This window comes from Syngnathus floridae, chromosome 18, assembly GCF_059516105.1.
Source record: "Syngnathus floridae isolate MCC-2025c chromosome 18, RoL_Sflo_1.0, whole genome shotgun sequence".
NCBI lineage: Eukaryota > Metazoa > Chordata > Actinopteri > Syngnathiformes > Syngnathidae > Syngnathus > Syngnathus floridae.
This window is the reverse complement of record NC_142430.1, coordinates 4,048,424-4,067,174: the sequence shown is the minus strand read 5'-3', so window position 1 is coordinate 4,067,174 and position 18,751 is coordinate 4,048,424. Positions and strand designations below refer to the sequence as shown.

The following is an 18,751-nucleotide window of genomic DNA, read 5'->3' as shown; positions in this document are numbered from 1 at the left end:
ATTAAAAATTGTTGAAAATTAATCCATATTTGAATAGAATTATGTTTCTATTTGATATCAAAATATAATAATTACATTAGGGTAGAGAGTAGTTTCCTAAAATGTCCGGGTCATACTACGAAATACGGAAGGTTCCTACACAGACGAAGGGAGAAAAAACAAGGAAGTAGCTGGTTTGGTCAATGAAAGTGTTCGCTTTTTTATTGTTATTCAAAGCCAAATATCAGCGCAAACTGTGATTTTTAAATCTGTAAGTAACATTAGCATCTGCCCTTTATATTGTCTCTTTCGTAATGGTTTTTTTTACGCTTGTCTTGAGCTGGCTGCTAACGAGTTAGCCGACTAGCCAGTGGCGTGACGTATAAGACTAGTTAATATTGACCAAAAGAAAAAAAGTTTGTTTTCCATACGATGTGTTTTCTTGTTATATTTTTCTTGGTCCACATTACCTGACCCTGTGTGGTTCAGTGAAGTAGTTTACTTATAAAAAATTTTGCTCTGCTTCCAAGCTGGTCAAAGGAACTTAAATTAATTAAATTATTTTCATTCGCTAAATGTCATCTTTACTCTTTTTTTCCCTTCCAAGATGGGGAGCTGGATTGTATCCTGAAATAGAGGATGCTGCTCACTCCTGGGACGAACGAGAAAGGCACACAGGCAGTTCTGCTGAGTCCAGATAAATCTTGTTACTGTCTCACTGGAAGCAGAAACGTCAAACGATGTGCACCACCCTCACCGCTGATTTTAGTAGATAACACAAAGTAACCCGTCAGACCGTTCCCTTTCACATAGTCCCCGTTCCATCGTCATGAACTCGGTGGTGTGGAACAGCATCCACGAGGTGCGCCGGTTGTGCCACTGGGGGCCGATCATCGCCTTGTCGGTCATCGCCGTGTGCTCCACCGTGGCCATGCTGGATTCCATCATCTGGTACTGGCCCCTAGACACGACTGGCGGCAGTATCAACTTCATCATGCTCCTCAATTGGACCGTCCTCATCCTCTACAACTACTTCAACGCCATGTTTGTCGGGCCGGGGTACATCCCTCTTTGTTGGAAGCCGGTGAGTAGGCGCTCTGAGTGGGGATTGGGAGGTTTCCCACCCAATGTTTATGTGTGCACCGCCCCCTCCCAAACAGGAGAATCAAGAGAACATGCAGTACTTGCAGTATTGCAAAGTGTGCCAAGGGTTCAAGGCCCCGAGGTCCCACCATTGCCGCAAGTGTAACAGGTACAACTTACACGCCACACCGTTTTTGTACACCCATATCGTGTCTATCAAATCTATTTTTAAACCTGTGTCAAATCCCGGCAGGTGCGTGATGAAGATGGACCACCACTGCCCCTGGATCAACAACTGCTGTGGCCACCAGAACCACGCCTACTTCACCAGCTTTCTTCTGCTGGCCCCGCTGGGCTGCACGCACGCCGCCGCCATCTTTATCATGACCATGTACACGCAGCTAAACGAGAGGGTGAGCGCACTTAACGGATTCAAGATTGTACAAAGCTCAATGGCGACACTTTTCCTGCAGATTTCATTCGGGTGGAGCACGGTGAAGATCGACATGAGCGCCGTTCGTCAGAGCCAGCCCCTTGTGCCCTTCAGCGTGGCCGCCTTCGCCGCCACACTCTTTGCCTTGGGCCTGGCGCTCGGCACCACCATCGCTGTCGGCATGCTTTTCGTCATACAGGTGCCTTCCCATCGCTGCTGATGTCGCGCTCTTAAATAAATATACATATTATTATCATTTCCAATTTTAGATGAAAGTCATCCTACAAAATAAAACCTCAATAGAGTCCTGGATCGAAGAAAAGGTCAGATTTATTGTCCTATTATTATTTGTGCTGTTTCTTTTGATTTTTTTCTTCTTTTTGATTGTCATGGTGCCATTTTGTTCAATTTTGATGGGGGATTTGTCTTTTAGTTCATGCTTGTCACATGGTGTCATTTTGTTCAATTTTGATGGGGGATTTGTCTTTTAGTTCATGCTTGTCAATAGCTGTGAAACGCCACTAGGTGGCAATGTTGCTCTGCAAACGTCTTCCAGCACCCTCACCGCAAAGTCCTTTGACTCGGGAGGCAGAAAGTTATATAAATGTATTTATTCAAACTAAATCATAGATTTGACATTGCTTCCTTTGACTTGGGCAAACAGGCCAAAGACCGGATACAGCACTACCAAACCGAGGAGGAGTTCATCTTCCCGTACGACCTCGGCAGCCGCTGGCTCAACTTGAAGGAGGTCTTTACGTGGTCGGGGGTGCCCAAAGGAGACGGCATTGTGTGGCCCGTCCACCACAAGTGTCACCAGCACACCTTAACGGTCAGCTGCTGTCCCTTTGTCCTTCCGCCGCTGTCGATGTAGCTGTCGCCTCCCCTTTAATTACGTTTGTCTCTTTCGACGCAGATCGAGCAACTCAAGCAGAAGGCCGACAAACGGGTGAGAAGTGTAAGTACCAAGCGACGACCAGATGCCAGGCCAGGAGTTCTACATTACAGATGAAGCGACGTTTCTTGAATTGGAATTCTTAATTCACAAGCCTGGTCGAATAACCATTTGTGGTGTGACTCGGCCAGCAGGTCCAGTATCTGGCGGTGGAGGACTACAATGGCGCCTGCTGCCCCATGACCAAGGGCATCCGAACCTTTTTCCGGACCCCTTGCACAGAGGAGCCCAGGATAGCCCTGCAACGGGGGGACACCATTCTGGCCACCCGCGGGACCAAGTCAGTCTCTTCTCTTTGGGTTTTGAAGGAGACAGTGTGTGTGTCAATATTGCTCTTGTTCTCCTTTAGGTGGTGGATGTACGGAGACAAAGTGTTAAATGAGGAGCAAACAAGAGGTAAAAGCAACAATGCAATCGGAATCAAATGATGGCAGCTAGTGCAGCGGGATTCACCGGATTAAAATTGTCTTTCCTTTCCAGCGGGGGAGCGCATCCGTGGATGGTTTCCTCGGCGATGTGTGGAGAAATGCCATTACGACACCGCAGCCGTCGAGAGTGCCGTCGATAAGAAAGCCAACTAACGCGGTTGTCCGTTCCCCATTGCCGAAGTCACTCCGGGTGCTGCGTCCATATTGTGGTCTACACACATTTTGATACCGACTTGAATTTGTCAAAAAGGAACCAATCTTACTGAGCATCAGTCATGTGGCTCGAAGGAAGAGGCTGGATTTTAACAAGGCTTTAATGTGACTACGTAACATGTTTGACTTGAATTCTGTTTTTTTTACGCGTGCCAATGTTGTTAGTGCATTTTTTGCTAATTATGCAATGCCTTTGCTGCCCCCGCCGGCCGACCCCCGGGGCCTCCTCATGCAACTCTTTCTACTCTGTAGCCCAACATGTAATGCTTGGATTGGTTTTATTATGTTTTGTACAAACAAGCGATTTTCCTCAAATATAAAACATTTCAAAACAATCTCATAGACTGTGTATTCATGTATCAAGAATATCAAAACTGTTTCAGTAGAATTAATGACAGAGGCTAATGATCAAAGTCAAAGTCTGCTTTATTGTCAATTTCTTCACATAATGTCATATTATACGTCATGTATACTGAGGACATACATTATATGTATCAGATGGGCGGAAAAAAAAGGGCTTTATGGAGAAAACGTTTTTAATCCAACTTGTATTTTTGCTATAAAGTAGCCCGCGTTTCAGACGGAAAATAACTCCATATCCCATGAACCAGCGCGGTTTTCATCAACCAATCAAGTTATGTCTGAGAGCCACGTGATAGTCCGCCCACTCTCCCTTCATGAGCTGCTATGTCAAAGTGGCTGTTTAACCATTTGGACTGGCACGTTAAACATTCCCTTGTGTGATCAACAAAACGACAACAAGCAGGTATGTTCACACTATGTCTAAAATCACTCATTTGATCGTTTTGCTTGATCGTGTGGACGAGGTTTGTGTATAAGCCCGACTGACAGTTGTCACCGATGACGCGCTGTCTTGCTAGTTTTGCTAACATAAATCTATTGTATGGTTACCTACCAATGATTTATGGATTTCAGAAATGTTGTGTACTATAAATTTATGTTGCACTACATTGCTGTTTGTTTGAGACCACAAATGCTTTTGATCATTGGCAGTGCAACTCAGAAATTTGGTTGATTTGTTTACAGTACGTAGGACATGAAAATATAATCAATAATTCTAAAAAATATATACATTACTGTTTTTTCCTAAAAAAATAAACACTTTTTTAACTCATGTATGACTTTCCTACATAATTTTTTTTTTTTAAAGAAATCCAGCGCTAATCTATACTCAGTTCTTTGTCGCCGTCTTGTGGTATCACTAGGCAATTGCAACTCAATTACTCGCGAATCTTCTCGGTCCAGTAGTTGGGATTTTTGAATTGAAGTTGCTCATCTGTAGTCTTGCCTCCTTGCTGCTTTTCCAGGACCATGTCGATGTTCAGCACGGGCATCCTGGTGCTGACGTCGCCCCTCCACACCCTGCGCATCGCCCCCGTGCTCCGCTCGGCCGCCCAGTTGGTAGAGCGCACCCTCTATGTCCACCTGCACCCGGGCCTCAACCTGGGCAGCGGTCAAGCGCGGCCCGTCTTCCTCCCGCCCGCCGTGGACCTGTGCTCGCTCATCACGCGGCTTTACAGTAACGCAGCCGACGTGTGCGCGCACCTGGACGTCCGCGTCCTGCTCACCCACATCCACCCCTCGTGTGGCAAGGGAGGGCCCTTCCCCACGCCGCAGTACCTGTCGCACTCCCCCGAGGTGCTCCTGACGGATTTCCCCGCACCGGACCCGGTGCAGTCGCAGCAGGTGATGCAGTGTCTGCAGGGCTACGCTGGATGCTGCTATGCGTGCCAGCCCGGCCTGCCCTCGGTGTTGCTCCCCCCGCAGCGGGTCGAGCCTGAGGAGGAGTTGGAGGGTGGCAAGAAGGATCAGGGTAAAGTGCTGGAGACGTACCCGGACGTGGTGGTGGGCGGCACCTTCGACCGCCTCCACGGGGCCCACAAGACCTTGCTCAACGTGTCGTGCTTGCTCGCCACCAGACGCTTCCTCATCGGCGTGTGCCACCAGGGAATGCTAAAAAGTGAGTTATCGGAACTCCAACTCAACCCCCTCCTCACTTCTTTTTTTTTTTTTATAACTTCCACCTTGTCGCCCATAGAAAAGGTCTTGAATGAGCTGATCCAGCCTTATGAGCTACGCGTGGAAAGGCTCCAAGAGTTCCTGCAGGACGTCAAGCCCTCGCTGCAGGTGGAGATCGTGCCCCTGGATGACCCGCTCGGGGTGTCGGTAGTGGACCCCCTTCTGCGCTGCATCGTGGTCAGCGAGGAGACCCGAAAGGGGGGTGAAGCTGTCAACAGGAAACGCATTGAAAATGTAAAATAGCCTCTGACCGGCCACTGTTGGTTGACAAAGCGTCACTGACATGCATATTTTGTTGTCCTTCCTATATCAGGGCCTTCCCGCTTTGGTTCTTCACGAAATCCAGCTGCTGAAGGACGCGCATCACTCCGAAACCGAGGAGGAGAAGATAAGCTCCTCCAGCCTGCGCTCCCGCTTGCTGGGAACCCTCCTCAACCAACCCAAGGTCAGTTTGTTCCCGCCACCTATTGTTGACAAGAATTACAAAAAGTCCTTCCACTCTGGCTGTCCCCCCGGGTTAGGCCACGCCGCATCTCCCTCTGCAGCCGTACGTGATCGGGCTGACGGGCAGGAGCGGCAGCGGCAAGAGCTCGGTGGCCAAGCACCTTGAGGACCTGGGCACCGTCCGCATCGACTGCGACAAGCTGGGCCACCAAGTCTACGAGCCGGGCAACACCGCCTACCACCGCATCCTGGAGGAATTCGGATCAGGTAGGCTCGCACTTGGCCATGCACCCAGAGATGGAATACCAGCAAACCTCACTTTAGTTTTTTTTACTCATGCTTAGATATCCTAAATGAAGATCAAACCATCAACAGACATGCTCTCGGGAAGAAGGTTTTTGGACAACAGGTAGGAAAACATTTTGACACGCTTAGAGGTCCCGACTCATTTGTTTGTTTTTTTCCCTCAGGAAAGATTAAAAGCGCTGACGGACATCGTGTGGCCTGAAATTGCGCTTCTCGTCAAGAACAGAATCAGCCAAGCCAGGGAAGAAGGTACTCGTTTGCATTTGGGACAGCACAGAGCATGTGGAACATTTTTATTTTTGTAGGCAAAGACGTATGCGTGGTAGATGCAGCGGTTCTTCTGGAGGCGGGCTGGACAGACATGGTCCACGAGGTGTGGGTGACCATCATCCCCGAGGAGGAGGTGCACTCACTAGCCGCAGGATTCCAATACGTCCAATTAAGTAAACAAGCCTTTTTTTTTCTCCAGGCAGTCTCGCGGATAATGCAGCGAGACGGCGTTGCGGCCGAGGATGCCCGGCGCCGCTTGCGAAGCCAGAGTTCTGACACGCAGCGGCTGGAGCAGGCCAACGTGGTGCTCAGCACGCTGTGGGAGCCCGACGTCACCCACCAACAGGTGAGCCGCCGCCCCCGAGCACATTCCCACGCCCACTTTTCACAATCCCTCCCCATTTTGAAAGGTATTAAAGGCCTGGAATCTTCTACAGAAGAGGATGCAGCAGAGGCAGGCGGCACGGTAGAAAAGTCGAACAGTACCACCACACACTTGAGTGCCTCTTTAGTCTTCACCCCTTTCACGTGGATTAAGAGGGGACATCAGATATATTTGATGAACTTTGCAGCCCTGCTTTCTGTTTCTCCCCAATTCTGGGTCAGTGCTTTTTATACAGATGTCTTTTACCCACAAGCTATCCAATTGTGCATTTTATGGACTTTCAAGAAGCTTCAATTTTTTGAAGTCAACTTTTTGGGCTAATAAGGGGACAGAACATTTCACTGTATTATTGTTTCCACAAATAAATTGATTGTATAGATGCTGAAAAGACATTTGTGAATGTCTTCATTTGGGAGCCCGACTAAGTCTGATTATGAAAGAAAGTGGCTTTGGAAGCGATTCTTCTTTTTCTAATATTGCTTTTAATTACGAATGCTATTAAAAGATTCACAGTGAACAACATGGACTATGCAAAAAAAAAAAAAAAAAAATCTTGAGGAATTGTAAATGCAATCATGTGACCTCGTAATAACATGCACTCTTCCAAAAGGACAAATACTTAAACTGACGTTTCCCTCTTCACGTGTCTACTTTGAGTCGGGCGGAACACGAGGCCGCGCCTAGCTGGTTGCTGGCCCGGCACACGTAGACACCCGCGTCCGCCGCATCCACGCCGCACACGACCAGCGCGCAGCGGCCGTCCGGGCCATATTCCGTCTTGACTCGGGAGGTCTCGGGCAGCGGCTCATCATCCCGCAACCACTCGACCTCCGGATGAGGGTAACCTGGAGGACAAGCAAGCATCCAAATGTTGTGCTTGTCTTGTTTCATTAAAGGCATCAGAATATTTCCTGCTATATGCATCTTGTGTGTGCACGCTTTGCCCGGCAGGTCGTATTTAATGAAGCGCCAGTTCTAACCGTCCACTCGGCACGCCAGACGAGCGGTGGCTCCGGCGGGGAGGCTGGCATCCTGCAGGGGCTCCCGGAAGCGAGGCTCGCCGTGCAGCTCCTTATCCAGCGAGCGGATGGCCTCCTCTGCCTCTTGGCTCCAGCTCGGCTCTAGAATCAACGCAAAGTGAGCTTTACGTGACACCGCCGACCGCCACGCAGATGTCGCTCCGGGACCTGGAGCTCCGTACGCATTGAAGCTTCACTCTGTCATCGCCTCAATCCACAAGAGAATACATTCTTTTTTTTTCCCCCCCTTCAAAATTCTACATGCGACACAGCGATAAAGGTTGTATGCAAATGTATTTTGAAATTTCTTATCTCAATGCACGCTTGGTGCACTTGAGGCAGGAATTCTAGCCTCAAGTCTTTTTTAATGATACAAAAAGCTTGGCATAGAATTACTGCGGGTATGTGGATTTTTTTAATGCATTTTTTTCCACATTGTCATTACGGAGAATTTGGAGGGAAAAACAAGGTTGTACACAATGTGAAAAAGTGATGCTGTGAAATGTTTTGCTAGTGTTAAGCAGTCTTACCATCTGAGGGGCTGCCAGGAGAGTCTGGCTTGTTGGAAAGGTTGGCCATGCGCTGCAGGGCCAGAACAGCCTTGCCGGTTTTCTAAAAGTCAGAGAAAGAAACGGCATGACACCATAGTTGTGTTCGCCAGCAGATGGCACTCTCGTAAAAAAAGCTTGTTTGCAAATGCGTGTGTGTTTTCATTTTTTATTGGGTTCTCTAATTACCTTCCACTTGCACCTGGCCAGGAAACGTCTCATCTTCTCCTTCCTGAGGGACTTGGTGGGCCTGCGGTTGAGAGCCGTGAAGGCGGCCATCCAGGGGTGGACCAGGGCCTCGATGCACGACATCCGACTCCTGGGGAGGTGAAGCAAAAACACCTGACAGGTAAGACGGGGGTGGGGCAACACCTAGCGTACTTTCTGGGGCAAGCCACGTCCTGGTGTTTGCGACCAACCTGCGGTCTTTCTTCAGAAGGCCACTGATGAAGTCTTTGGCTTGGTCGGAAATGTCCTCGAAGCTCTCTGGGTCAAAGTCGTAGCGAGCGGCAGTGACTAGCGCGAAGGTCTCTGCATCATTGCTTCCCTGGAAGGGCGATTCTCCGCTTAGCCTGGAGGAGGAGGCATACCAGGCATCAATTTTAGAAAAGATATTGCTTTGGCGTCATCTTGCGGAATTTGAGACAGAGGAACTATGTTGTTGTGACAGGAGGCACTTCACTTTGTTCTATAAAAGTACTAATTGGTATGATGAGAGCTTTGGAAGTCTTCTCCTGCTTTCAAAACAAATTATTTGTCATTTATTTTTATGAGTTTGGAATTGTATTTACGAGTTTGCGGATGCTTTAACCTATTAATATGACTGTTGTAAAAAAAAAAAAAAAACTCGGGGAGAGGAGGGAGGGTGGCTCTCTGACCCCCACAGGGGTTCGTTGTAGCGAGAACTTTAAGAAGGGGGCAACTATGAAGGTGAAGATCCAAATTTGGCCCACTGAACCTTGGCGGAGGTTTGCGCCTCGTCTCAAAACCACGTCCTTGGTGTAATACGGGTGTTAGGGGATTGGATTCTGCCATGTAAGCCAGGATGGCAGCGCCTCGCCATCGCCACAGCGTTATTTATAGACCAAAAAACTGGGCGATGAGAATTAAATTCCCTCTAGGATTTCAAAGTGTATTCCCAGCAGGGTAGCGACGTGTGATTTATTTATTTACAATATGAAGCAGATGACCCCGATGCTCCACATGTCCGTCTCCACTCCCACGTTCTCGTAGTTGATCACCTCGGGGGCCACAAACTCGGGCGTTCCGTGCATCACCAACAGGGGCTTGCCCTCTTCTGCAAACGGCACAAAAACCGCCAAACTTGATTGATTGATTGGACAGGTGGGCGGAGCTACAGACACAAATAGACCAGACTGCCACCCCCCCAATTTCCTCACCCAGTTTGCTGGCCAGGCCAAAGTCGATGATCTTTATGTGTGTTCCGGTGTGGTCGGTGCAGACGATGTTCTCGGGCTTGAGGTCCAAGTGGACGATGTTCTGCTTGTGGACGTACAGCATGCCTTCCAGGATCTGCCGCATGTAGCCGGCGCTGGTGGGCTCCGTGTGCTCAAAGTTGTCGTCCACGATGCGCTCGAAAAGCTCCCCGCCCGCGATGCTACGATGGACGGACAAAAACATTAAGTCGGAGTCCGGCCGCACTCCGGCGCTGCCTCTCGTTCACTTACTACTCCATGACCATCACCGTCTCGGTGGGGGTCTCATAAGCCGCCAGACATTGGACCAGTTTGGGGTGATGCAGGCAGTTCATCAGCTCAATCTCCTGGCGGGCGGCCAAGTGCTCTTTGGAGGTCTTGGCTCGGTAGAACTTGCCGGCGTACACCTCGCCCGACTTTTTGTGGGACAGACGGAACACCTCCCCAAACTTCCCACTGGATAACACAAAAGTCAGCGGCATCAGAGCCAAATAGTCCTCTTGCAGGACATCCGTTAGCACTGAACTTACACTCCCAGCTTCTCGTGGACGTTGTAGTGGTCCTGAAGCTCCTGTCTGGTTTCAATCACCACTTTGACGGAAGGCCCCATGTCTTCCTTTTCTGAAGACAAAGTGGTAAAGGTCAAGTGAGTGGTCAGTCTGGAACAGGAACTACTCAAAGGGGGCAAAATAACTAACTGGCGGTGGCCATGGTGACGGTGTCCGACTCCAGGCTGGGCTCGCTGACGCCCTCGGAGTTGTAGGCCCGGACTCGGAATCGGTACTTCCCGTAGGGCTCCAGACCCGAGCTGACCTGGGTGGAGGTGTTCTTACAGCGTTCGGCTATTTCAGTCCAGTCGCCAGATGCGTCGGCACCCTGCCGCCGGACCTCCACGATGTAACCCAACACGGCCGTGCCGCCGTCAAAGCTGGGACCCGTCCAGGAGAGGACCAGAGACTCGGCTGACAGCTGGGAGATCATCGGGTGGGACGCGGGCGGGTCGGGACGATCTTTTGAAACGCGACCGGAGTGAGCGCTTGGCTTTCAGGAGAACATTTGACAGCCCAATACTCACGTATGACGCTGAGGGAGACTGTGTGTTCGGCGCAACCGCTTCGGTTGCGAGCAATGAGCGTGTAAGAACCCGTGTCGTCTGGGTGAGCCTCGGAGATGGCCAGAGTGCTGTGCGTGTCGTGGGTACTCACGGACATCCTGGGGTCGGGCAGAACCGCCTGCAAAAGGAACAATAGCGAGCTAGCTAGCGGCGTTGGTGTCGCTGTTTTACTTCCACGTCTGCACTCCCAAAATGGCGGCGATGGAAACCATGCTGAGACCTTATCTCTGTTGAAAATCCAGCAGCAGGCCACGGGGCCGGAGGCAGTGCGGAAGTCACAGTGCAAGCGGGCCTCCTCGCCTTTTCGAACCGCCACGTGCTCCGGCGGGTCGACAAAATCCACGGGTGAACCTTGAAAAGAAAACACCAGTGAGTCAAATCAAATTCTCACCAAATGATGCATTTTCTTGCAGGACCTTTTGTTTGCAAGTCCAACTGATCTCTACCTGGCCAAATTGAAGAGGAGGGCGGGGCTACGTGATTGGCGGTTTCAAACACGATGGGACCAATCACGAGTGAGCGGCCATGATTGCTTTCTGCCTCACCTGGCACTAACAGGTGAGCTGGAGACTTCAGTGATTGAGTTCACGTGATCTCCAAACCCCCCTTGTGGCGCTGTATCGCCATTTCATGACATCATCATGTATCGGGAAATGGCGTGTGTCACGTACCGGCTTCAGCACCTTGCGTATTTTCTGCTGTTAGCTCCATCGTGTCTGGACTGCACCGTGTTCTTTTTTCTGTTTGGAGAGCACACAATGCAACTTTGATTCAAAGGGAGGAACTTGCCTTTTATTTTTTTATTTTATTTTTATTTTTTTGAAAGCATACCTTGACTGTGTAATTCTGCACCGTGGGAGGAATTCTGGCCGCTCAATGCTGTGGCATCTCCGGCGACGCCATTTGTATAATGTGATGAATTCTGATGAGGATGAACCTTCTCACCTATGAACAAAAATCATGATTATCATGTGAGTGATTACAAAGCCCCACGGAATCTATTTTTTCAAAATACAAAATACCACTTTGCTGTGTATATATTTTTCAAGGTCTCACTTGGACGGCATTAAAACTCCATGAGTGGTATGGCGCTTATTTCTCACAGCAGACGACCAACACGTCCGGTGATTAACTGCGGAACGACGTCTATTTTCGGAAATATGGTAGCAGCATGAGTGGCGAGTAACTCTACCTCTTTGTTGTTTCCATTTTTCAGCACGTACCACTTAGAGCCACTGAAACGTCAATCGGCAGTAAGGCGTTTATTTCTTCAAGTAGACGGCAAAGCTTCGCGCCAGCGGCTTGCGTTTCAACGTGGCGGCGCGCGAACCCCCGAAAGTCATTAAGTCGGCGGCGCCCCACGACGTCCTCATGCAAAAGGCTACCGGTTAAAAAAAGGTCAAGCGTGAAGCGCAGCCTCGCAAAAGGGGCTGTTAAAGGCTTCTGAACAACGGCCAAAAGCTTGGACGGCAGATGCGCTCGAGTTACAAATAGCCGTAAAGCAGAAATAGTAAGATGTTACCTGTCTGAGATGAGAATTCCGCGGCGTTTCTCATCCCCGTGGCGTCAGCGAGAGGCTCTGTTTTTTTGCGTGTGCGCCCCCGGAGCAGCAGGCGCACAGTGGACACATAAGTCTTTGGCTCGCCACCATCCTCGTCCATCCTTGCGTTTTAAAATAGTAGCTGGCTTTCACTTTGAGAGAGCCATCCCACGGGCCTCCTCCTGGACAAAAAACAAAAAAACCTCATGTCGGGAGAAGATTACGCGCCGTGACCCCACGAGAAACCCACCCCTCCCTCGAGGGATGCAGGAAACTCCTCGTTTTGCCGCCCTGCGTTCTCGAAAACACACAGTCACATGTGATGGTAAACAAGACACGTCAGAGCAAGCGAAGAAATGCGTGGGGGAGACAAAAAAGCTGTGATGACTACTACTGAAGAAAATGAGCTCAGTCGTGGAAGACAAAACAAAAGAACAACCAGAAAGTTCTCTGGAATCAGGAAAAGCAAGTCAGGCGACAAACGATACATCTTCACCTCCATTCATGCGCCCGAACTACTCTATTGAGGGTGTGGCACTGTTTGTTGCTTTTTGTTTATTGATTGATGTCACCTTGACAATATTCAAATTAAATTGAATGAGGTCATTAGTAAATCATCCAATTATTGCATTGATGCTATTTCTTTTCAGTAGCCCACAGACAAGCGTAGAACAATCCCATTAAGGAGACATTTTAGTCAGTGGTGAAGAATGTGAACGTTGGTATGTGTACATTGGAAGCATGTGGGAGGGGCACAGGGGTCACGTTATTTACTACCAGCAGGTCCCCTGGTGCCGAAAGCAGGCAAAAACCACCGTCCACTTACGCAATCACACCCCTCGGCCCAAAGACCGTTTTTAGATCAACGTGGATCTCTCACGGTAGGCTCGAAAACCGCAGTTTTGAAACGAAGCAGATGCTCGCTTCTTGACCTAATATGGATGTCTTGTACACCAACTTGATATTTCTGACATTCCCCACCCGGGCCGCTCGCTGACCCGCCTCATTTCCAGGCTATCGCCGTTATCGTTTCAGTGGATTCTGAGGAAGTCCAAACAGGAAAAAGCAAAATCAAGGCACAAAGTCCCGGCTGGCACTGGTTCTTGTTTCCGGTTTTTGTTTGTGGTTTTGCATCCTGTTTTCCATAAGAATGCCAAAAGTGGGCACTCGATTGAAACTAAAACTAATTTGGGTATTAAAAGGCCATTACGGCAACACTGATGCTAGTTCCGTTACCCCATCTACGGCACCTTGCATTGTGTGTTAGCATTATGCTAGCGACTTTTACATGTTATGCATCTCAATTTTTTGCTCGCTACCTCCATTAATATTGAGTAAATAGAGTTACGAAATGAGGAGAAAACAACAACAATAAACTTACAAGAATTATCACAGTTGTAAAGAACTACTCTCTGACCTCATGTGATTAATATATAGCAGAGAGAAACACACTTTTGACATTTGACTCAGACATTTGAGATGCAACAGGTGCCATCCACGATAATAAAACCTTATCATGGCTGCAGGTGGTCCAGACTAGAATTAATTAGATTTTTTTAGGGGCTAGGAATAACCTTTTTCGATTCGTATTTGCTGCCAGTTATGTACAACCTTTTGCTTATTTTTTTTTATTAGTATTATTTGAAATATTATGTAAAGGTTGTGCCAGGACATCACTTGGGGGTTGATTACATCCGAATATAGCGTGGAGTGGTTTGCACAGCTGTCTCAGGTTGAGAAATCTCAATTTTGGGCTTCATTATAATTTTCTCCAGAAATTACTGATGCAAATTAGGTTTAATTAAATTTGAGGGTCAAAGTTGGGGTACTTTTAGGGTTTCAACTATTCATTCGGGTAATTGTTAAGTTTGAGAGGGTGTTTTGGCAAAGGTTCACTGTAAATGACATTTTAATTACTCTATTTTTTAAAAAAAAAACGCTATTATTATTTCAACAAATATTGCACGACTCATGTTAATTTAAATGCTTGGTGAGTTAATTGAAAAATAACCAGGCCATGCCTTCACGCGCCTGCATAGGCAGGTAACTCAAGGTAACGCCATTACAGATTACTGACAGCACAATTTATTTTGAGTTTTATTCAAATATGTTCAATTGTTTTAAGTTTTCCTTACCAGCAAGTCTTTGCAGACTGTTTTGCGGCGTCCATTTGCGCCTTCTCCGTAATGGACACCAATTCCCAGATAACTTCAAGACCGGAAGTGTCTCATACCGTAAAGTGCTGGTAACTGACGTAAAACCAGCACGTAAAGTCGCCGCGTGTAAACGACAACAACTCCACAAAAGTCGGCTGGGAAAAGCAAAAAAAAAACTATATACACGCATGTCAACTATTTTGACGTTGAAAGTAAAGGTAAATGGCCGTTTTATTGAAATATTAGCTAGTACTTGTGTTAAAAAAAAACTAATCGTATTATTAATGATGGGTTGTTAGTAGTAGAAGATACGACTACTACTCATCAACTATAGGTTTTGCAAACTTTTCATCGTTATTATTCATTTTTAATGCTCGATTTTGAAGAAGAATGTCTGAGACCTTAATCCAGAGACTAAAGGAGCTGGAGGAGGAAGTGGAGAAGCTCAAGTCCCAGCTGAATGGGAACCACAAGGAGACCAATGCATGCCCCAATAATAAAAAGACAAATGGTAAAAAAGGAAAGAAAGCCTGCAAGGAACGACCGTTTGACTTTTCCGCGCACCCTCGCCGCCACGTCGCTCTGCGGGTGGCCTACTTGGGATGGGCCTACCAGGGCTTTGCCGTCCAGGAGAACACGGACAACACGGTGGAGGCCAGGCTCTTTGAAGCCCTCTTGAAGACGCGCCTCATCCAGGATCGCCAGAGCTCCAACTATCACCGGTGCGGACGCACAGACAAAGGCGTCAGTGCCTTTTCCCAGGTAATTCATCACTTTTCTGAGTTTGGGGATTTTCACATCGTCTTCATCATCCTCTCCTCCCATCTCACAGGTGATAACAATCGACCTGCGCTCCACACAGTATTCCGGTTTGGGTGTCTCCATTCCTGAAAACAGTAAACAGGACACCGCCGCCGCCCCAGAGCTTCCTTACGTGAAGATGCTGAACAGAGTCCTACCTCGGGACATCCGGATTTTAGAGTGGGCTCCTGCCGCTGAGGGCTTCAGCGCCCGTTTCGATTGCCAGTCCCGCACGTACCGCTACTACTTTCCGCGAGGCTCTTTAGATGTGGCGGCCATGGCGGACGCAGCGAAAAGGTGTGTCTTTGCTCACCGAGCCACAGGCAGAACATTGAAAGGCAGGAAGTACAATGAATGTCTTCACTGTTAGGTACGAAGGCACCCATGATTTCCGTAACCTGTGCAAGATGGACGTGGGCAACGGCATCCTGCATTTTGAGAGGACCATCCTGTCGGCGACAGTCAAGCCGGCGGACCCCCAACGCACCGACGGCACGGACCCGCACGACTTGTTTGTGTTTGAGATTAAAGGACTCGCCTTCCTCTACCACCAGGTATCAAAAAAACGCTGGGTTCTTCTTAGTTAAACAAGCTAAAGGTCTTTGTGGTGACATTGCAGGTTCGCTGCATGATGGCTGTGCTGCTCCTGATTGGACAGAAGCTGGAAGCCCCAGAAATTATCCACAGCCTCCTTGATGTTCACAATAACCCCAGAAAGCCGCAATACAGGTGACTTCACCACAACATGTTACTGCTTTCCATGTCTTTGAGACGTTTCTTTTTTTTCTTTTTCCATCCAGCATGGCAGTGGACTACCCGCTGGTCCTCTACGACTGCCACTTTGACGGCCTGAGCTGGAAGCGGGATGCCGAGGAGCTGGGTCTCGCCCTGTCTTCTCTGCAGCAACACTGGACGGAGAGCACCGTCAAGGCTCACGTTCTACGCGACATGATTCGAGGCTTGGAGGCTACAAGTGAGAAGGCCACACCTTGATGTTTTTATTCTCAAAAATGAATAGGAATGGTGTCAATGGATATGAGCGACTGTACGTATGCTTAAAGCTCAAAGCCAAGCTATTGATTGACAGGCGAGGTGTCATCCGGCCTATGCCTGCTGGTGGAAGGCAGCCGGCAGAGGAAGTACCGACCCTTGCTGGAGCGTCCGCTCTGCGAGAGCTTGGAGTCACGCATCGAGCACTTTGTCAAGAGAGGCCGGCTGGAGCGGGAGGGGGGCGAAGCCGGTGGAGAAACTCTTCACAAAGGGAAGCGGTCCAAATACTCCCAAAATTCAACAGGTGTTGCTGAGGTGGTCAACGCGAGTACAGAATAAAAAAAAAATTAAAAAAATTTAAAAAGGTTTTGTTGAAGGGTCTTTTGTGTCTATAAAATAAAAAAACAATCGGGACTGTAGCTGGTCTGTAACCACAACTCATGGTTTGAGTCTTGCTGCAGAGAAAAATATTAAATGACAACTCATTGTTAATATGTATAAATATATAAATAAATATAAGACGTGAATGTGTGTGGAACCAATCTCAAAACTTTCGAATCTGAATTCAAAATGTAGTTGTTGGCGTGAATAAAAATATTACCGCTTTCATTACTTCTACCATCTCGTGAAACAAATCTTATATTTCATAAAAAAATGTTTGTGTACAGTCCAGTCGCTTATTTGCTGGTAGAGCGCAAGTATGCGGAACGTTTTATTCACTATACCGGAGCTATTTTAGTGTAACACGATCGATTCAAAACATCCGGTTTTTAGCATGTAGTTGACCTCAAGAGATTTCACGCTGACATTTTTGACAAATAGCAGTAACCGATGACATGTGAAGTTGCCGAGACCTGCTAAGGAGGACGATGGCTTCTTATCTTTGTCCATTTGTGGTTGTTTTAATGCTGTCGTCGACATTTAGCCTGTTGACATTAACTTGAAGCCTGGCTATACAAGTGTCCAGTCGTCTTCCTATACGGGGCAGCTGACATCTACGAGGTAAGAAATCCCCCAAAGTCGTTTTTGTTGGTAATTCAAGCAGTTACTAGTTATTATAATGACTCCACTCCTTTGTTTATCTACACAGTGAAAAACGTGTTTAGCTTAGACTCATATTTCTGATATTTCATGTCATTTCTTTCTCTTTTAGGAGATGTATTTGGTGGGCCTGACGGGAGGCATTTCCTCAGGAAAAAGCACAGTATCGTCGATGTTGCGTGAACTTGGTTGCCCCATCATCGACGCAGATGTTGTGGCCCGGAAAGGTCATTTTGCAGCCCAAATTCATCAGCATCAGTTTCAATGAGAATCAAACTGATTTTATTCTTTCCCAACGCAGTGGTGGAGCCCCGCTCGCCCGCCCATTCACGTATCATCTTCCACTTTGGGCGCGAGGTGCTGCTGGAGAGCGGCGAGATCGACAGGCAGAAGCTGGGCCGTCTCATCTTCGCCGACGAGGAGAAACGCAAGCTGCTCAACTCCATCACACACCCGGAGATCCATAAGGAGATGCTCAAGCAGATCCTCTTCTACTTCATCAGAGGTAAGACTTGATTTGACACAGTAAAAACAACATTATGTCATACATTAAGATGTGCATTTTCTTTTTAGGGTATCGCTACGTGGTTCTGGACGTGCCGCTTCTCTTTGAAGCCAGAAAGCTCACGCAGTTTCTCAACCATACTGTTGTTGTTTACTGGTAGGACCACGCTGATGCATCAATCCGTCAAATAAGACAATCAGATATTTAAAATGAATATATTTTGTAGCAAGTATGTTTTGTGCGCTCACCAGTGATCCGGCCACCCAGCTGGCGCGCCTGATGCAGCGGGACGGTCTGACGGCGGAGGAGGCCGAGCAGCGGCTGGCGGCGCAAATGCCGCTCAAGGAGAAGCGAGGCCTGGCTAGCCACGTTATCGAGAACTCGGGCACGCGCGAGGACACCCAGCGCCAGGTGCTGCAGCTGCACACCAAGCTGGAGGACTCCATGGATTTCCTCCCAGTGCGGGTGCTGGCAGTGACCGCCGCCGCCGGCCTGGGCGCGATGCTCCTCTACGCCGTCAAGATGCTGTTGTCCTAGCAAATGACGGCAAAGAGGCAAGTGGTTAGACACTGGAGCCCCCTTCTCACAGGATTTAGAAGGACAAAGCATGCACTTTAATCACTAATCAACTGACACTCACTTTATTAAATACATTTTAGCAGTCATGGTTGCTGTCCAAGGTTTTAATTGGCTGGTGACAATCCATTTAAAATTCCTAAATCCGGCATGGTTTTCTGTTTATTTTCAAAACCAATAATGTTTTTAAGAAACCTCCACAATGAGTATTGGATTGTTTAACTAAACGCAAACTGCTCATAAAAAGACAATTCTGATGAATTGTGAGTGACTCCATCCCCTCGACTGTTTTTTTCGTACACTTTTTATTTCTTTGCTGTCCTTGTTCTCTCCTCTCTGTGAGCACTCTGTAAATCCACGCTGCTTAAGATAAACTAAATCAAACACTGTTTCTCACATTGTCTTCCTGACTGTCCGCCGGCGGGCCAAAGTGCCAATGGGGGAATTTTTACCAGGCGGTGCTCAATTGTAATGGAAAACTTTCTTGGA

At 48.1% G+C, this 18,751-nt stretch overlaps 5 protein-coding genes and 1 long non-coding RNA gene across 9 annotated transcripts; 5 read left to right on the top strand and 1 right to left on the bottom strand.

Annotated features, from left to right (window-relative positions):
* The first annotated feature begins 113 nt into the window (after positions 1–113).
* zdhhc6 (zDHHC palmitoyltransferase 6) lies at positions 114–3,426 on the top strand. Of its 2 annotated transcripts, none has more exons than XM_088360750.1 (11): positions 114–250; positions 587–1,063; positions 1,140–1,231; positions 1,316–1,475; positions 1,536–1,694; positions 1,765–1,818; positions 2,160–2,327; positions 2,412–2,453; positions 2,585–2,730; positions 2,800–2,846; positions 2,931–3,426. In XM_088360750.1, exons 2-11 carry the CDS (start codon positions 809–811, stop codon positions 3,029–3,031), a joined length of 1,224 nt encoding a protein of 407 aa, XP_088216876.1. In that variant the 5' UTR covers positions 114–250; positions 587–808; the 3' UTR covers positions 3,032–3,426. The 2 variants fall into 2 exon arrangements, with proteins under 2 accessions (XP_088216876.1, XP_088216875.1); XM_088360749.1 differs by having other exon boundaries at positions 2,582–2,730.
* Positions 3,427–3,620: 194 nt separating this feature from the next.
* coasy (CoA synthase) lies at positions 3,621–6,924 on the top strand. Its single transcript, XM_088360112.1, has 10 exons — positions 3,621–3,857; positions 4,420–5,072; positions 5,151–5,365; positions 5,445–5,576; positions 5,653–5,842; positions 5,920–5,984; positions 6,046–6,130; positions 6,187–6,284; positions 6,351–6,497; positions 6,562–6,924. Exons 2-10 carry the CDS (start codon positions 4,424–4,426, stop codon positions 6,619–6,621), a joined length of 1,641 nt encoding a protein of 546 aa, XP_088216238.1. The 5' UTR covers positions 3,621–3,857; positions 4,420–4,423; the 3' UTR covers positions 6,622–6,924.
* A 111-nt stretch (positions 6,925–7,035) lies between these two features.
* On the bottom strand, positions 7,036–14,448 carry LOC148382300 (myosin light chain kinase, smooth muscle-like). Of its 2 annotated transcripts, XM_088360110.1 has the most exons (16): positions 14,329–14,448; positions 12,176–12,375; positions 11,485–11,598; positions 11,325–11,393; positions 10,874–11,004; positions 10,615–10,771; positions 10,238–10,549; positions 10,070–10,160; positions 9,792–9,995; positions 9,504–9,721; positions 9,277–9,400; positions 8,523–8,675; positions 8,293–8,422; positions 8,086–8,167; positions 7,517–7,657; positions 7,036–7,381 (listed from the first exon to the last, which is right to left on the bottom strand). In XM_088360110.1, exons 2-16 carry the CDS (start codon positions 12,312–12,314, stop codon positions 7,176–7,178), a joined length of 2,271 nt encoding a protein of 756 aa, XP_088216236.1. In that variant the 5' UTR covers positions 12,315–12,375; positions 14,329–14,448; the 3' UTR covers positions 7,036–7,175. The 2 variants fall into 2 exon arrangements, with proteins under 2 accessions (XP_088216236.1, XP_088216237.1); XM_088360111.1 differs by lacking the exons at positions 11,325–11,393; positions 11,485–11,598; positions 12,176–12,375; positions 14,329–14,448 and adding an exon at positions 11,070–11,209 and having other exon boundaries at positions 7,038–7,381.
* On the top strand, positions 10,846–12,596 carry LOC148382301 (uncharacterized). Its single transcript, XR_015854044.1, has 3 exons — positions 10,846–11,624; positions 11,703–11,777; positions 11,870–12,596. It is a non-coding gene; the product is annotated as an uncharacterized LOC148382301 (long non-coding RNA).
* pus3 (pseudouridylate synthase 3) lies at positions 13,921–16,506 on the top strand. 2 transcript variants are annotated; one of them, XM_088360114.1, is made up of 7 exons: positions 13,921–14,567; positions 14,736–15,111; positions 15,182–15,447; positions 15,521–15,704; positions 15,770–15,879; positions 15,951–16,123; positions 16,238–16,506. In XM_088360114.1, the coding sequence occupies exons 2-7, from the start codon at positions 14,740–14,742 to the stop codon at positions 16,477–16,479; spliced, it is 1,347 nt and encodes a 448-aa protein (XP_088216240.1). In that variant the 5' UTR covers positions 13,921–14,567; positions 14,736–14,739; the 3' UTR covers positions 16,480–16,506. The 2 variants fall into 2 exon arrangements, with proteins under 2 accessions (XP_088216240.1, XP_088216239.1); XM_088360113.1 differs by having other exon boundaries at positions 13,926–15,111.
* Positions 16,507–16,874: 368 nt separating this feature from the next.
* dcakd (dephospho-CoA kinase domain containing) lies at positions 16,875–18,653 on the top strand. The gene is made up of 5 exons (XM_088360115.1): positions 16,875–17,142; positions 17,294–17,408; positions 17,483–17,686; positions 17,755–17,842; positions 17,938–18,653. The coding sequence occupies exons 2-5, from the start codon at positions 17,297–17,299 to the stop codon at positions 18,221–18,223; spliced, it is 690 nt and encodes a 229-aa protein (XP_088216241.1). The 5' UTR covers positions 16,875–17,142; positions 17,294–17,296; the 3' UTR covers positions 18,224–18,653.
* Positions 18,654–18,751: the final 98 nt, after the last annotated feature.

Coding starts and splice junctions, on each gene's coding strand:
- zdhhc6 (XM_088360749.1), top strand. CDS start 809: ATGAACTCGGTGGTGTGGAACAGCATCCACGAGGTGCGCCGGTTGTGC. Junction 1,232..1,315: donor CATTGCCGCAAGTGTAACAG/GTACAACTTACA, acceptor AAATCCCGGCAG/GTGCGTGATGAAGATGGACC. Junction 2,847..2,930: donor AAATGAGGAGCAAACAAGAG/GTAAAAGCAACA, acceptor TTTCCTTTCCAG/CGGGGGAGCGCATCCGTGGA.
- coasy (XM_088360112.1), top strand. CDS start 4,424: ATGTCGATGTTCAGCACGGGCATCCTGGTGCTGACGTCGCCCCTCCAC. Junction 5,073..5,150: donor CCACCAGGGAATGCTAAAAA/GTGAGTTATCGG, acceptor TGTCGCCCATAG/AAAAGGTCTTGAATGAGCTG. Junction 5,985..6,045: donor AGAAGGTTTTTGGACAACAG/GTAGGAAAACAT, acceptor TTTTTCCCTCAG/GAAAGATTAAAAGCGCTGAC.
- LOC148382300 (XM_088360110.1), bottom strand. CDS start 12,314: ATGGACGAGGATGGTGGCGAGCCAAAGACTTATGTGTCCACTGTGCGC. Junction 11,394..11,484: donor TGCAGAATTACACAGTCAAG/GTATGCTTTCAA, acceptor CTCTCCAAACAG/AAAAAAGAACACGGTGCAGT. Junction 10,772..10,873: donor GGATTTTCAACAGAGATAAG/GTCTCAGCATGG, acceptor TTCCTTTTGCAG/GCGGTTCTGCCCGACCCCAG.
- pus3 (XM_088360114.1), top strand. CDS start 14,740: ATGTCTGAGACCTTAATCCAGAGACTAAAGGAGCTGGAGGAGGAAGTG. Junction 15,112..15,181: donor GCGTCAGTGCCTTTTCCCAG/GTAATTCATCAC, acceptor CCCATCTCACAG/GTGATAACAATCGACCTGCG. Junction 15,880..15,950: donor CCCAGAAAGCCGCAATACAG/GTGACTTCACCA, acceptor TTTTCCATCCAG/CATGGCAGTGGACTACCCGC.
- dcakd (XM_088360115.1), top strand. CDS start 17,297: ATGTATTTGGTGGGCCTGACGGGAGGCATTTCCTCAGGAAAAAGCACA. Junction 17,409..17,482: donor AGATGTTGTGGCCCGGAAAG/GTCATTTTGCAG, acceptor TTCCCAACGCAG/TGGTGGAGCCCCGCTCGCCC. Junction 17,843..17,937: donor CATACTGTTGTTGTTTACTG/GTAGGACCACGC, acceptor TGCGCTCACCAG/TGATCCGGCCACCCAGCTGG.